This window comes from Heterodontus francisci, chromosome 8 (genome assembly GCF_036365525.1).
Source record: "Heterodontus francisci isolate sHetFra1 chromosome 8, sHetFra1.hap1, whole genome shotgun sequence".
Lineage (NCBI taxonomy): Eukaryota > Metazoa > Chordata > Chondrichthyes > Heterodontiformes > Heterodontidae > Heterodontus > Heterodontus francisci.
The window spans coordinates 119369968-119387199 of record NC_090378.1 but is presented as its reverse complement, the minus strand read 5'-3'; the positions used below and the strand labels follow the sequence as shown (position 1 = coordinate 119387199).

At 38.2% G+C, this 17232-nt stretch overlaps 1 gene segment (V, D, J or C); it reads left to right on the top strand.

Annotated features, from left to right (window-relative positions):
* Positions 1–341: 341 nt before the first annotated feature.
* LOC137373106 (Ig kappa chain V region Mem5-like) overlaps positions 342–17232 on the top strand; it is a 132961-nt gene continuing 116070 nt past the window's right edge. The window contains 2 exon segments of the V gene segment in view: positions 342–446; positions 633–934. Of these exon segments, the coding sequence occupies positions 398–446; positions 633–934 (351 nt within the window).

Here is a 17232-nt window from a genome sequence, read left to right as displayed (position 1 = left end):
ACAAGGATAGACAGAAGGGGAGAGAAAGAGAGTGAGTGAGGGAGAGGGATAGTGAGAGAGGGAGACAGAGGAGGAGGAAGAGAGGGAGGAGAGGGAGAGTGAGGAAGAGAAGGAGGAGAGGGAGAGTGAGGAAGAGGAAGAGAGGGAGACAGAGGAAGAGGAAGAGAGGGAGGAGAGGGAGAGTGAGGAAGAGGGAGGGAGGAGAGGGAGAGTGAGAGAGGGTGGAAGAGCGAGAGAGAAGAGGAAGTGAGAGTTGCTGACGTGCCTTTCTCTGGGTGATACCATTTACATACTGAGAAACAGGCAGTCAGACTCTCACAGGCTGCAGCTTTATAAAGCAGAGTCCAGTGAAGGGAGAGTTTATCAGTAACCAGGCACAGAGACAGGAGCAGGCACCATGATTTCACCCATCCAGCTGATCTGGCCTCTGGCATTCTGCGTCGCAGGTACAAATCTCTCTCCTTCCACGGTTAATATTTTCCTGCTGTTTATTTCAGTCCAATTCTACTGACTTGTGATTGGAGGGAAAATGCTGAAACATGAGGAGCGGTCACTTTCTCTAATAATATCTCATTTTACAGGGTCTTTCTGTGACAGTTCTTACTTCACTCTGTTTCTCTATTACCCCTCAGGTATCAGTGGAGACACCATCATCATGACCCAGTCTCCACCGGCACTGTCAGTGACACTGGGACAGACCGCAACGATCACCTGTACAGCCAGCCAGTCCGTTAGCAATGAAGTAGCTTGGTATCAGCAGCGAGACGGTCAGAAACCCACTCTCCTGATCTATGAGGCAACGGATCGATACACAGGAATATCCGAACGATTCACCGGCAGTCAACAGAACACCAAATTCACTCTGACAATCAGTAATGTACAGAATGAGGATGTCGCAGATTATTACTGTCAGCAATATAACAGCTTCCCTCTACACAGTGAGACAGAGCCTTACAAAAACCTCAATACACACAGTCCCACCTCCTGTACTGACACATCCCACAGTTATATATAATATATAATAATGGACACACAGTCACGCCTCCTGCACTGACACATCCCACAGTTATATATAATATATAATATTGGACACACAGTCCCACCTCCTGTACTGACACGTCCCACATTTATATATAACATATAATAATGGACACACAGTCCCACCTCCTGCACTGACACATCCCACAGTTATATATAATATATAATATTGGACACACAGTCCCACCTCCTGTACTGACACGTCCCACATTTATATATAACATATAATAATGGACACACAGTCCCACCTCCTGTACTGATACATCCCACAGTAAAATATAAAGTATCATATTGGACACTCAGTCCCACCTCCTGTACTGACACGTCCCACATTTATATATAACATATAATAATGGACACACATTCCCACCTCCTGCACTGACACATCCCACAGTTATATATAATATATAACAATGGACACGCAGTCCCACCTCCGGCACTGACACATCCCACAGTTATATATAATATATAATAATGGACACACAGTCCCACCTCCTGCACTGACACATCCCACAGTTATATATAATATATAATAATGGATACACATTCCCACTTCCTGTACTGACACATCCCACAGTTATATATAATATATAATAATGGATACACATTCCCACCTTCTGTACTGACACATCCCACAGTGAACAATAATATATAATAATGGATACACAGTCCCACCTCCTGCACCGACACATCCCACAGTTATATATAATATATAATAATGGATACACATTCCCACCTCCTGTACTGACACATCCCACAGTAAAAAATAATATATAATAATGGATACACAGTCCCACCTCCTGCACTGACACATCCCACAGTTATATATAATATATAATAATGGACACACAGTCCCACCTCCTGCACTGACACATCCCACAATAATATATAATATATAATAATGGACACACAGTCCCACCTCCTGCACTGACACATCCCACAATAATATATAATATATAATAATGGACACACAGTCCCACCTCCTGCACTGACACATCCCACAATAATATATAATATATAATAATGGACACACAGTCCCTCCTCCTGTACTGACACATCCCACAGTTATATATAATATATAATAATGGATACACATTCCCACCTCCTGTACTGACACATCTCACAGTTATATAAAATATACAATAATGGACACACAGTCCCACCTCCTGTACTGACACATCTCACAGTTATATAAAATATACAATAATGGACACACAGTCCCTCCTCCTGTACTGACACATCCCACAGTTATATATAATATATAATAATGGATACACCGTCCCACCTCCTGCACCGACACGTCCCACAGTTATATATAATATATAATAATGGATACACATTCCCACCTCCTGCACTGACACATCCCACAGTTATATATAATATATAATAATGGATACACATTCCCACCTCCTGTACTGACACGTCCCACACTTATATATAATATATAATAATGGATACAGATTCCCAATTCCTGTACTGACATGTCCCACAGTTATATCTAATATATAATAATGGATACACAGTCCCACCTCCTGCACTGACACATCCCACAGTTATATATAATATATAATAATGGATACACTGTCCCACTTCCTGCACTGACACGTCCCACAGTTACATTTAATATATAATAATGGATACACATTCCCACCTCCTGTACTGAAACATCCCACAGTAAAAAATAATATATAACAATGGACACACATTCCCACTTCCTGTACTGACACGTCCCACAGTTATATATAATATATAATAATGGACACACAGTCCCACCTCCTGTACTGACACAACCCACAGTTATATATAATATATCATAATGGAAACACAGTCCCACCTCCTGAACTGACACAACCCACAGTTTTATATAATATATAATAATGGACACACAGTCCCACCTCCTGCACTGACACAACCCACAGTTATATATAATATATCATAATGGAAACACAGTCCCACCTCCTGCACTGACACAACCCACAGTTTTATATAATATATCATAATGGACACACAGTCCCACCTCCTGTACTGACACATCTCACAGTCATATAAAATATATAATAATGGACACACAGTCCCACCTCCTGTACTGACACATCCCACAGTTATATATAATATATAATAATGGATACACATTCCCACCTCCTGTACTGACACATCTCACAGTTATATAAAATATACAATAATGGACACACAGTCCCACCTCCTGTACTGACACATCTCACAGTTATATAAAATATACAATAATGGACACACAGTCCCTCCTCCTGTACTGACACATCCCACAGTTATATATAATATATAATAATGGGCACACATTCCCACCTCCTGCACTGACACATCCCACAGTTATATATAATATATAATAATGGATACACCGTCCCACCTCCTGCACCGACACGTCCCACAGTTATATATAATATATAATAATGGATACACATTCCCACCTCCTGCACTGACACATCCCACAGTTATATATAATATATAATAATGGATACACATTCCCACCTCCTGTACTGACACGTCCCACACTTATATATAATATATAATAATGGATACAGATTCCCAATTCCTGTACTGACATGTCCCACAGTTATATCTAATATATAATAATGGATACACAGTCCCACCTCCTGCACTGACACATCCCACAGTTATATATAATATATAATAATGGATACACTGTCCCACTTCCTGCACTGACACGTCCCACAGTTACATTTAATATATAATAATGGATACACATTCCCACCTCCTGTACTGAAACATCCCACAGTAAAAAATAATATATAACAATGGACACACATTCCCACTTCCTGTACTGACACGTCCCACAGTTATATATAATATATAATAATGGACACACAGTCCCACCTCCTGTACTGACACAACCCACAGTTATATATAATATATCATAATGGAAACACAGTCCCACCTCCTGAACTGACACAACCCACAGTTTTATATAATATATAATAATGGACACACAGTCCCACCTCCTGCACTGACACAACCCACAGTTATATATAATATATCATAATGGACACACAGTCCCACCTCCTGTACTGACACATCTCACAGTCATATAAAATATATAATAATGGACACACAGTCCCACCTCCTGTACTGACACAACCCACAGTTATATATAATATATCATAATGGAAACACAGTCCCACCTCCTGCACTGACACAACCCAGTTTTATATAATATATAAAATTGGACACACAGTCCCACCTCCTGTACTGACACATCTCACAGTTATATAAAATATACAATAATGGACACACAGTCCCACCTCCTGTACTGACACATCCCACAGTTATATATAATATATAATAATGGGCACACATTCCCACCTCCTGCACTGACACATCCCACAGTTATATATAATATATAATAATGGATACACAGTCCCACCTCCTGCACCGACACGTCCCACAGTAATATATAATATATAATAATGGATACACATTCCCACTTCCTGTACTGACACATCCCACAGTAAAAAAATAATATATAATAATGGATACACAGTCCCACCTCCTGCACCGACACATCCCACAGTAATATATAAAATATAATAATGGATACACAGTCCCACCTCCTGTACTGACACATCCCTCAGTAAAGAATAATATATAATAATGGACACACATTCCCACTTCCTGTACTGACACGTCCCACACTTATATATAATATATAATAATGGACACACATTCCCAATTCCTGTACTGACACGTCCCACACTTATATATAATATATAATAATGGATACACAGTCCCACCTCCTGTACAGACACGTCCCATAGTAAAAAATAATATATAATAATGGATACACAGTCCCTCCTCCTGTACTGACACATCCCACAGTTATATATAATATATAATAATGGGCACACATTCCCACCTCCTGTACTGACACATCCCACAGTGATATATAATATATAATAATGGACACACAGTCCCACCTCCTGCACTGACACATCCCACAGTTATATATAATATGTAATAATGGATACACATTCCCACTTCCTGTACTGACACGTCCCACAGTAATATATAATATATAATAATGGATACACATTCCCACCTCCTGAACTGAAACATCCCACAGTGTAAAATAATATATAACAATGGACACACATTCCCACTTCCTGTACTGACACGTCCCAAAGTTATATATAATATACAATAATGGACACACAGTCCCACCTCCTGTACTGACACAACCCACAGTTATATATAATATATCATAATGGAAACACAGTCCCACCTCCTGAACTGACACAACCCACAGTTTTATATAATATATAATAATGGACACACAGTCCCACCTCCTGTACTGACACATCTCACAGTTATATAAAATATATAATAATGGACACACAGTCCCACCTCCTGTACTGACACATCCCACAGTTATATATAATATATAATAATGGAAACACAGTCCCACCTCCTGTACTGACACATCTCACAGTTATATAAAATATACAATAATGGACACACAGTCCCACCTCCTGTACTGACACATCCCACAGTAAAAAATAATATATAATAATGGACACACAGTCCCACCTCCTGCACTGTTACATCCCACAGTTATATATAATATATAATAATGGATACACAGTCCCACCTCCTGCACTGACACATCCCACAGTTATATATAATATATATTAATCGGCACACATTCCCACCTCCTTCACTGACACATCCCACAGTTATATATAATATATAATAATGGACACACAGTTCCACTTCCTGTACTGACACGTCCCACAGTTATATATAATATATAATAATGGACACACAGTCCCACCTCCTGTACTGACACATCTCACAGTTATATAAAATATACAATAATGGACACACAGTCCCACCACCTGTACTGACACGTCCCACAGTTATACATAATATATAATAATGGACACACAGTCCCACCTCCTGTAGTGACACATCTCACAGTTATATAAAATATACAAGAATGGACACACAGTCCCACCTCCTGTACTGACACATCCCACAGTTATATATAATATATAATAATGGGCACACATTCCCACCTCCTGCACTGACACATCCCACAGTAAAAAATAATATATAATAATGGACACACAGTCCCACCTCCTGCACTGGTACATCCCACAGTTATATATAATATATAATAATGGATACACAGTCCCACCTCCTGCACTGACACATCCCACAGTTATATATAATATATAATAATGGATACACATTCCCACCTCCTGCACTGACACATCCCACAGTAAAAAATAATATATAATAATGGATACACAGTCCCACCTCCTGCACCGACACATCCCACAGTAATATATAAAATATAATAATGGATACACAGTCCCACCTCCTGTACTGACACATCCCTCAGTAAAGAATAATATATAATAATGGACACTCATTCCCACTTCCTGTACTGACACGTCCCACACTTATATATAATATATAATAATGGACACACAGTCCCACCTCCTGCACTGACACATCCCACAGTTATATATAATATATAATAATGGATACACATTCCCACTTCCTGCACTGACACGTCCCACAGTTTTATATAATATGTAATAATGGATACACATTCCCACTTCCTGCACTGACACGTCCCACAGTTATATATAATATATAATAATGGATACACAGTCCCACCTCCTGCACTGACACATCCCACAGTTATATATAATATATAATAATGGATACACATTCCCACTTCCTGCACTGACACGTCCCACAGTTTTATATAATATGTAATAATGGATACACATTCCCACTTCCTGCACTGACACGTCCCACAGTTATATATAATATATAATAATGGATACACATTCCCACCTCCTGAACTGAAACATCCCACAGTGTAAAATAATATATAACAATGGACACACATTCCCACTTCCTGTCCTGACACGTCCCACAGTTATATATAATATACAATAATGGACACACAGTCCCACCTCCTGTACTGACACAACCCACAGTTATATATAATATATCATAATGGAAACACAGTCCCACCTCCTGAACTGACACAACCCACAGTTTTATATAATATATAATAATGGACACACAGTCCCACCTCCTGTACTGACACATCCCACAGTTATATATAATATATAATAATGGACACACAGTCACGCCTCCTGTACTGACACGTCGCACATTTATATATAACATATAATAATGGACACACAGTCCCACCTCCTGTACTGACACATCCCACAGTTATATATAATATATAATATTGGACACACAGTCCCACCTCCTGTACTGACACGTCCCACATTTATATATAACATATAATAATGGACACACAGTCCCACTTCCTGTACTGATACATCCCACAGTTATATATAATATATAATAATGGACACACAGTCCCACCTCCTGTACTGACACAACCCACCGTTATATATAATATATCATAATGGAAACACAGTCCCACCTCCTGAACTGACACAACCCACAGTTTTATATAATATATCATAATGGACACACAGTCCCACCTCCTGTACTGACACATCTCACAGTCATATAAAATATATAATAATGGACACACAGTCCCACCTCCTGTACTGACACAACCCACAGTTATATATAATATATCATAATGGAAACACAGTCCCACCTCCTGCACTGACACAACCCACAGTTTTATATAATATATAATAATGGACACACAGTCCCACCTCCTGTACTGACACATCTCACAGTTATATAAAATATACAATAATGGACACACAGTCCCACCTCCTGTACTGACACATCCCACAGTTATATATAATATATAATAATGGGCACACATTCCCACCTCCTGCACTGACACATCCCACAGTTATATATAATATATAATAATGGATACACAGTCCCACCTCCTGCACCGACACGTCCCACAGTAATATATAATATATAATAATGGATACACATTCCCACTTCCTGTACTGACACATCCCACAGTAAAAAAATAATATATAATAATGGATACACAGTCCCACCTCCTGCACCGACACATCCCACAGTTATATATAATATATAATAATGGATACACATTCCCACTTCCTGGACTGACACATCCCACAGTTATATATAATATATAATAATGGATACACATTCCCAATTCCTGTACTGACACGTCCCACAGTAAAAAATAATATATAATAATGGATACACAGTCCCACCTCCTGCACCGACACATCCCACAGTAATATATAAAATATAATAATGGATACACAGTCCCACCTCCTGTACTGACACATCCCTCAGTAAAGAATAATATATAATAATGGACACACATTCCCACTTCCTGTACTGACACGTCCCACACTTATATATAATATATAATAATGGATACACATTCCCACCTCCTGTACTGACACGTCCCACAGTTATATATAATATATAATAATGGATACACAGTCCCACCTTCTGCACTGACACATCCCACAGTTATATATAATATATAATAATGGATACACATTCCCACTTCCTGCACTGACACGTCCCACAGTTATATATAATATGTAATAATGGATACACATTCCCACTTCCTGTACTGACACGTCCCACAGTTATATATAATATATAATAATGGATACACATTCCCACTTCCTGTACTGACACATCCCACTGTTATATATAATATGTAATAATGGATACACAGTCCCACCTCCTGAACTGAAACATCCCACAGTGTAAAATAATATATAACAATGGACACACATTCCCACTTCCTGTACTGACACGTCCCAAAGTTATATATAATATACAATAATGGACACACAGTCCCACCTCCTGTACTGACACAACCCACAGTTATATATAATATATCATAATGGAAACACAGTCCCACCTCCTGAACTGACACAACCCACAGTTTTATATAATATATAATAATGGACACACAGTCCCACCTCCTGTACTGACACATCTCACAGTTATATAAAATATATAATAATGGACACACAGTCCCACCTCCTGTACTGACACAACCCACAGTTATATATAATATATCATAATGGAAACACAGTCCCACCTCCTGCACTGACACAACCCACAGTTTTATATAATATATAATAATGGACACACAGTCCCACCTCCTGTACTGACACATCTCACAGTTATATAAAATATACAATAATGGACACACAGTCCCACCTCCTGTACTGACACATCCCACATTAAAAAATAATATATAATAATGGACACACAGTCCCACCTCCTGCACTGGTACATCCCACAGTTATATATAATATATAATAATGGATACACAGTCCCACATCCTGCACTGACACATCCCACAGTTATATATAATATATAATAATGGATACACATTCCCACCTCCTGCACTGACACATCCCACAGTTATATATAATATATATTAATGGGCACACATTCCCACCTCCTTCACTGACACATCCCACAGTTATATATAATATATAATAATGGACACACAGTTCCACTTCCTGTACTGACACGTCCCACAGTTATACATAATATATAATAATGGACACACAGTCCCACCTCCTGTGGTGACACATCTCACAGTTATATAAAATATACAAGAATGGACACACAGTCCCACATCCTGTACTGACACATCCCACAGTTATATATAATATATAATAATGGGCACACAGTCCCACCTCCTGTAGTGACACATCTCACAGTTATATAAAATATACAAGAATGGACACACATTCCCACCTCCTGCACTGACACATCCCACAGTAAAAAATAATATATAATAATGGACACACAGTCCCACCTCCTGCACTGGTACATCCCACAGTTATATATAATATATAATAATGGATGCACAGTCCCACCTCCTGCACTGACACATCCCAAAGTTATATATAATATATAATAATGGATACACAGTCCCACCTCCTGCACTGACACATCCCACAGTTATATATAATATATAATAATGGATACACAGTCCCACCTCCTGCACTGGTACATCCCACAGTTATATATAATATATAATAATGGATGCACAGTCCCACCTCCTGCACTGACACATCCCACAGTTATATATAATATATAATAATGGATACACATTCCCACCTCCTGCACTGACACATCCCACAGTAATATATAAAATATAATAATGGATACACAGTCCCACCTCCTGTACTGACACATCCCTCAGTAAAGAATAATATATAATAATGGATACACATTCCCACTTCCTGGACTGACACGTCCCACAGTAAAAAATAATATATAATAATGGATACACAGTCCCACCTCCTGCACCGACACATCCCACAGTAATATATAAAATATAATAATGGATACACAGTCCCACCTCCTGTACTGACACATCCCTCAGTAAAGAATAATATATAATAATGGACACACATTCCCACTTCCTGTACTGACACGTCCCACACTTATATATAATATATAATAATGGATACACATTCCCAATTCCTGTACTGACACGTCCCACAGTTATATATAATATATAATAATGGATACACAGTCCCACCTCCTGCACTGACACATCCCACCGTTATATATAATATATAATAATGGATACACATTCCCACTTCCTGCACTGACACGTCCCACAGTTATATATAATATGTAATAATGGATACACATTCCCACTTCCTGCACTGACACGTCCCACAGTTATATATAATATATAATAATGGATACACATTCCCACCACCTGAACTGAAACATCCCACAGTGTAAAATAATATATAACAATGGACACACATTCCCACTTCCTGTACTGACACGTCCCACAGTTATATATAATATACAATAATGGACACACAGTCCCACCTCCTGTACTGACACAACCCACAGTTATATATAATATATCATAATGGAAACACAGTCCGACCTCCTGAACTGACACAACCCACAGTTTTATATAATATATAATAATGGACACACAGTCCCACCTCCTGTACTGACACATCCCACAGTTATATATAATATATAATAATGGACACACAGTCCCACCTCCTGTACTGACACGTCCCACATTTATATATAACATATAATAATGGACACACAGTCCCACCTCCTGCACTGACACATCCCACAGTTATATATAATATATAATATTGGACACACAGTCCCACCTCCTGTACTGACACGTCCCACATTTATATATAACATATAATAATGGACACACAGTCCCACTTCCTGTGCTGATACATCCCACAGTAAAATATAAAGTATCATATTGGACACTCAGTCCCACCTCCTGCACTGACACATCCCACAGTTATATATAATATATAATAATGGACACTCAGTCCCACCTCCGGCACTGACACATCCCAAAGTTATATATAATATATAATAATGGGCACACATTCCCACCTCCTGCACTGACACATCCCACAGTTATATATAATATATAATAATGGACACACAGTCCCACCTCCTGCACTGACACATCCCACAGTTATATATAATATATAATAATGGATACACATTCCCACTTCCTGTACTGACACATCCCACAGTTATATATAATATATAATAATGGATACACATTCCCACCTTCTGTACTGACACATCCCACAGTGAACAATAATATATAATAATGGATACACAGTCCCACCTCCTGCACCGACACATCCCACATTTATATATAATATATAATAATGGATACACATTCCCACCTCCTGTACTGACACATCCCACAGTAAAAAATAATATATAATAATGGATACACAGTCCCACCTCCTGCACTGACACATCCCACAGTTATATATAATATATAATAATGGACACACAGTCCCACCTCCTGCACTGACACATCCCACAGTTATATATAATATATAATAATGGATACACATTCCCACCTCCTGTACTGACACATCTCACAGTTATATAAAATATACAATAATGGACACACAGTCCCTCCTCCTGTACTGACACATCCCACAGTTATATATAATATATAATAATGGATACACATTCCCACCTCCTGTATAGACACGTCCCACAGTAAAAAATAATATATAATAATGGATACACATTCCCACCTCCTGTACTGACACATCTCACAGTTATATAAAATATACAATAATGGACACACAGTCCCTCCTCCTGTACTGACACATCCCACAGTTATATATAATATATAATAATGGATACACAGTCCCACCTCCTGCACCGACACGTCCCACAGTTATATATAATATATAATAATGGATACACAGTCCCACCTCCTGCACCGACACGTCCCACAGTAATATATAATATATAATAATGGATACACATTCCCACCTCCTGTACTGACACGTCCCACACTTATATATAATATATAATAATGGATACACATTCCCAATTCCTGTACTGACATGTCCCACAGTTATATCTAATATATAATAATGGATACACAGTCCCACCTCCTGCACTGACACATCCCACAGTTATATATAATATATAATAATGGATACACTGTCCCACTTCCTGCACTGACACGTCCCACAGTTATATATAATATGTAATAATGGATACACATTCCCACTTCCTGTACTGACACGTCCCACAGTTACATTTAATATATAATAATGGATACACATTCCCACCTCCTGTACTGAAACATCCCACAGTAAAAAATAATATATAACAATGGACACACATTCCCACTTCCTGTACTGACACGTCCCACAGTTATATATAATATATAATAATGGACACACAGTCCCACCTCCTGTACTGACACAACCCACAGTTATATATAATATATCATAATGGAAACACAGTCCCACCTCCTGAACTGACACAACCCACAGTTTTATATAATATATCATAATGGACACACAGTCCCACCTCCTGTACTGACACATCTCACATTTATATAAAATATATAATAATGGACACACAGTCCCACCTCCTGTACTGACACAACCCACAGTTATATATAATATATCATAATGGAAACACAGTCCCACCTCCTGCACTGACACAACCCACAGTTTTATATAATATATAATAATGGACACACAGTCCCACCTCCTGCACTGACACAACCCACAGTTTTATATAATATATAATAATGGACACACAGTCCCACCTCCTGTACTGACACATCCCACAGTTATATATAATATATAATAATGGGCACACATTCCCACCTCCTGCACTGACACATCCCACAGTTATAGATAATATATAATAATGGATACACAGTCCCACCTCCTGCACCGACACGTCCCACAGTAATATATAATATATAATAATGGATACACATTCCCACTTCCTGGACTGACACGTCCCACAGTAAAAAATAATATATAATAATGGATACACAGTCCCACCTCCTGCACCGACACATCCCACAGTAATATATAAAATATAATAATGGATACACAGTCCCACCTCCTGTACTGACACATCCCTCAGTAAAGAATAATATATAATAATGGACACACATTCCCACTTCCTGTACTAACACGTCCCACACTTATATATAATATATAATAATGGATACACATTCCCAATTCCTGTACTGACACGTCCCACAGTTATATATAATATATAATAATGGATACACAGTCCCACCTCCTGCACTGACACATCCCACAGTTATATATAATATATAATAATGGATACACATTCCCACTTCCTGCACTGACACGTCCCACAGTTATATATAATATGTAATAATGGATACACATTCCCACTTCCTGTACTGACACGTCCCACAGTTATATATAATATATAATAATGGATACACATTCCCACCTCCTGAACTGAAACATCCCACAGTGTAAAATAATATATAACAATGGACACACATTCCCACTTCCTGTACTGACACGTCCCACAGTTATATATAATATACAATAATGGACACACAGTCCCAACTCCTGTACTGACACAACCCACAGTTATATATAATATATCATAATGGAAACACAGTCCCACCTCCTGAACTGACACAACCCACAGTTTTATATAATATATAATAATGGACACACAGTCCTACCTCCTGTACTGACACATCTCACAGTTATATAAAATATATAATAATGGACACACAGTCCCACCTCCTGTACTGACACAACCCACAGTTATATATAATATATCATAATGGAAACACAGTCCCACCTCCTGCACTGACACAACCCACAGTTTTATATAATATATAATAATGGACACACAGTCCCACCTCCTGTACTGACACATCTCACAGTTATATAAAATATACAATAATGGACACACAGTCCCACCTCCTGTACTGACACATCCCACAGTTACATATAATATATAATAATGGGCACACATTCCCACCTCCTTCACTGACACATCCCACAGTTATATATAATATATAATAATGGACACACAGTTCCACTTCCTGTACTGACACGTCCCACAGTTATATATAATATATAATAATGGACACACAGTCCCACCTCCTGTACTGACACATCTCACAGTTATATAAAATATACAATAATGGACACACAGTCCCACCTCCTGTACTGACACGTCCCACAGTTATACATAATATATAATAATGGACACACAGTCCCACCTCCTGTAGTGACACATCTCACAGTTATATAAAATCTCCAAGAATGGACACACAGTCCCACCTCCTGTACTGACACATCCCACCGTTATATATAATATATAATAATGGGCACACATTCCCACCTCCTGCACTGACACATCCCACAGTTATATATAATATATAATAATGGACACACAGTCCCACCTCCTGCACTGACACATCCCACAGTTATATATAATATATAATAATGGATACACATTCCCACCTCGTGGACTGACACGTCCCACAGTAAAAAATAATATATAATAATGGACACACAGTCCCACCTCCTGCACTGGTACATCCCACAGTTATATATAATATATAATAATGGATACACAGTCCCACCTCCTGCACTGACACATCCCACAGTTATATATAATATATAATAATGGATACACATTCCCACCTCCTGCACTGACACATCCCACAGTAATATATAAAATATAATAATGGATACACAGTCCCACCTCCTGTACTGACACATCCCTCAGTAAAGAATAATATATAATAATGGATACACATTCCCACTTCCTGGACTGACACGTCCCACAGTAAAAAATAATATATAATAATGGATACACAGTCCTACCTCCTGCACCGACACATCCCACAGTAATATATAAAATATAATAATGGATACACAGTCCCACCTCCTGTACTGACACATCCCTCAGTAAAGAATAATATATAATAATGGACACACATTCCCACTTCCTGTACTGACACGTCCCACACTTATATATAATATATAATAATGGATACACATTCCCAATTCCTGTACTGACTCGTCCCACAGTTATATATAATATATAATAATGGACACACATTCCCACTTCCTGTACTGACACGTCCCACACTTATATATAATATATAATAATGGATACACATTCCCAATTCCTGTACTGACTCGTCCCACAGTTATATATAATATATAATAATGGACACACATTCCCACCTCCTGCACTGACACATCCCACAGTTATATATAATATATAATAATGGATACACATTCCCACTTCCTGCACTGACACGTCCCACAGTTATATATAATATGTAATAATGGATACACATTCCCACTTCCTGCACTGACACGTCCCACAGTTATATATAATATATAATAATGGATACACATTCCCACCTCCTGAACTGAAACATCCCACAGTGTAAAATAATATATAACAATGGACACACATTCCCACTTCCTGTACTGACACGTCCCACAGTTATATATAATATACCATAATGGAAACACAGTCCCACCTCCTGCACCGACACGTCCCACAGTTATATATAATATATAATAATGGACACACAGTCCCACCTCCTGTACTGACACCTCTCACAGTTATATAAAATATATAATAATGGACACACAGTCCCACCTCCTGTACTGACACAACCCACAGTTATATATAATATATCATAATGGACACACGGTCCCACCTCCTGAACTGACACAACCCACAGTTTTATATAATATATAATAATGGACACACAGTCCCACCTCCTGTACTGACACCTCTCACAGTTATATAAAATATATAATAATGGACACACAGTCCCACCTCCTGTACTGACACAACCCACAGTTATATATAATATATCATAATGGAAACACAGTCCCACCTCCTGCACTGACACAACCCGCAGTTTTATATAATATATAATAATGGACACACAGTCCCACCTCCTGTACTGACACATCTCACAGTTATATAAAATATACAATAATGGACACACAGTCCCACCTCCTGTACTGACACATCCCACAGTTATATATAATATATAATAATGGGCACACATTCCCACCTCCTTCACTGACACATCCCACAGTTATATATAATATATAATAATGGACACACAGTTCCACTTCCTGTACTGACACGTCCCACAGTTATATATAATATATAATAATGGACACACAGTCCCACCTCCTGTACTGACACATCCCACAGTTATATAAAATATACAATAATGGACACACAGTCCCACCTCCTGTACTGACACGTCCCACAGTTATATATAATATATAATAATGGATACACATTCCCACCTCCTGTAGTGACACATCCCACAGTTATATATAATATATAATAATGGGCACACAGTCCCACCTCCTGTAGTGACACATCCCACAGTTATATATAATATATAATAATGGACACACATTCCCACCTCCTGCACTGACACATCCCACAGTTATATATAATATATAATAATGGACACACAGTCCCACCTCCTGTAGTGACACATCCCACAGTTATATATAATATATAATAATGGACACACAGTCCCACCTCCTGTAGTGACACATCCCACAGTTATATATAATATATAATAATGGACACACAGTCCCACCTCCTGTACTGACACATCCCACAGTTATATATAATATATAATAATGGACACACAGTCCCACCTCCTGCACTGACACATCCCACAGTTATATATAATATATAATAATGGACACACAGTCCCACCTCCTGTAGTGACACATCCCACAGTTATATATAATATATAATAATGGACACACAGTCCCACCTCCTGTACTGACACATCCCACAGTTATATATAATATATAATAATGGACACACAGTCCCACCTCCTGCACTGACACATCCCACAGT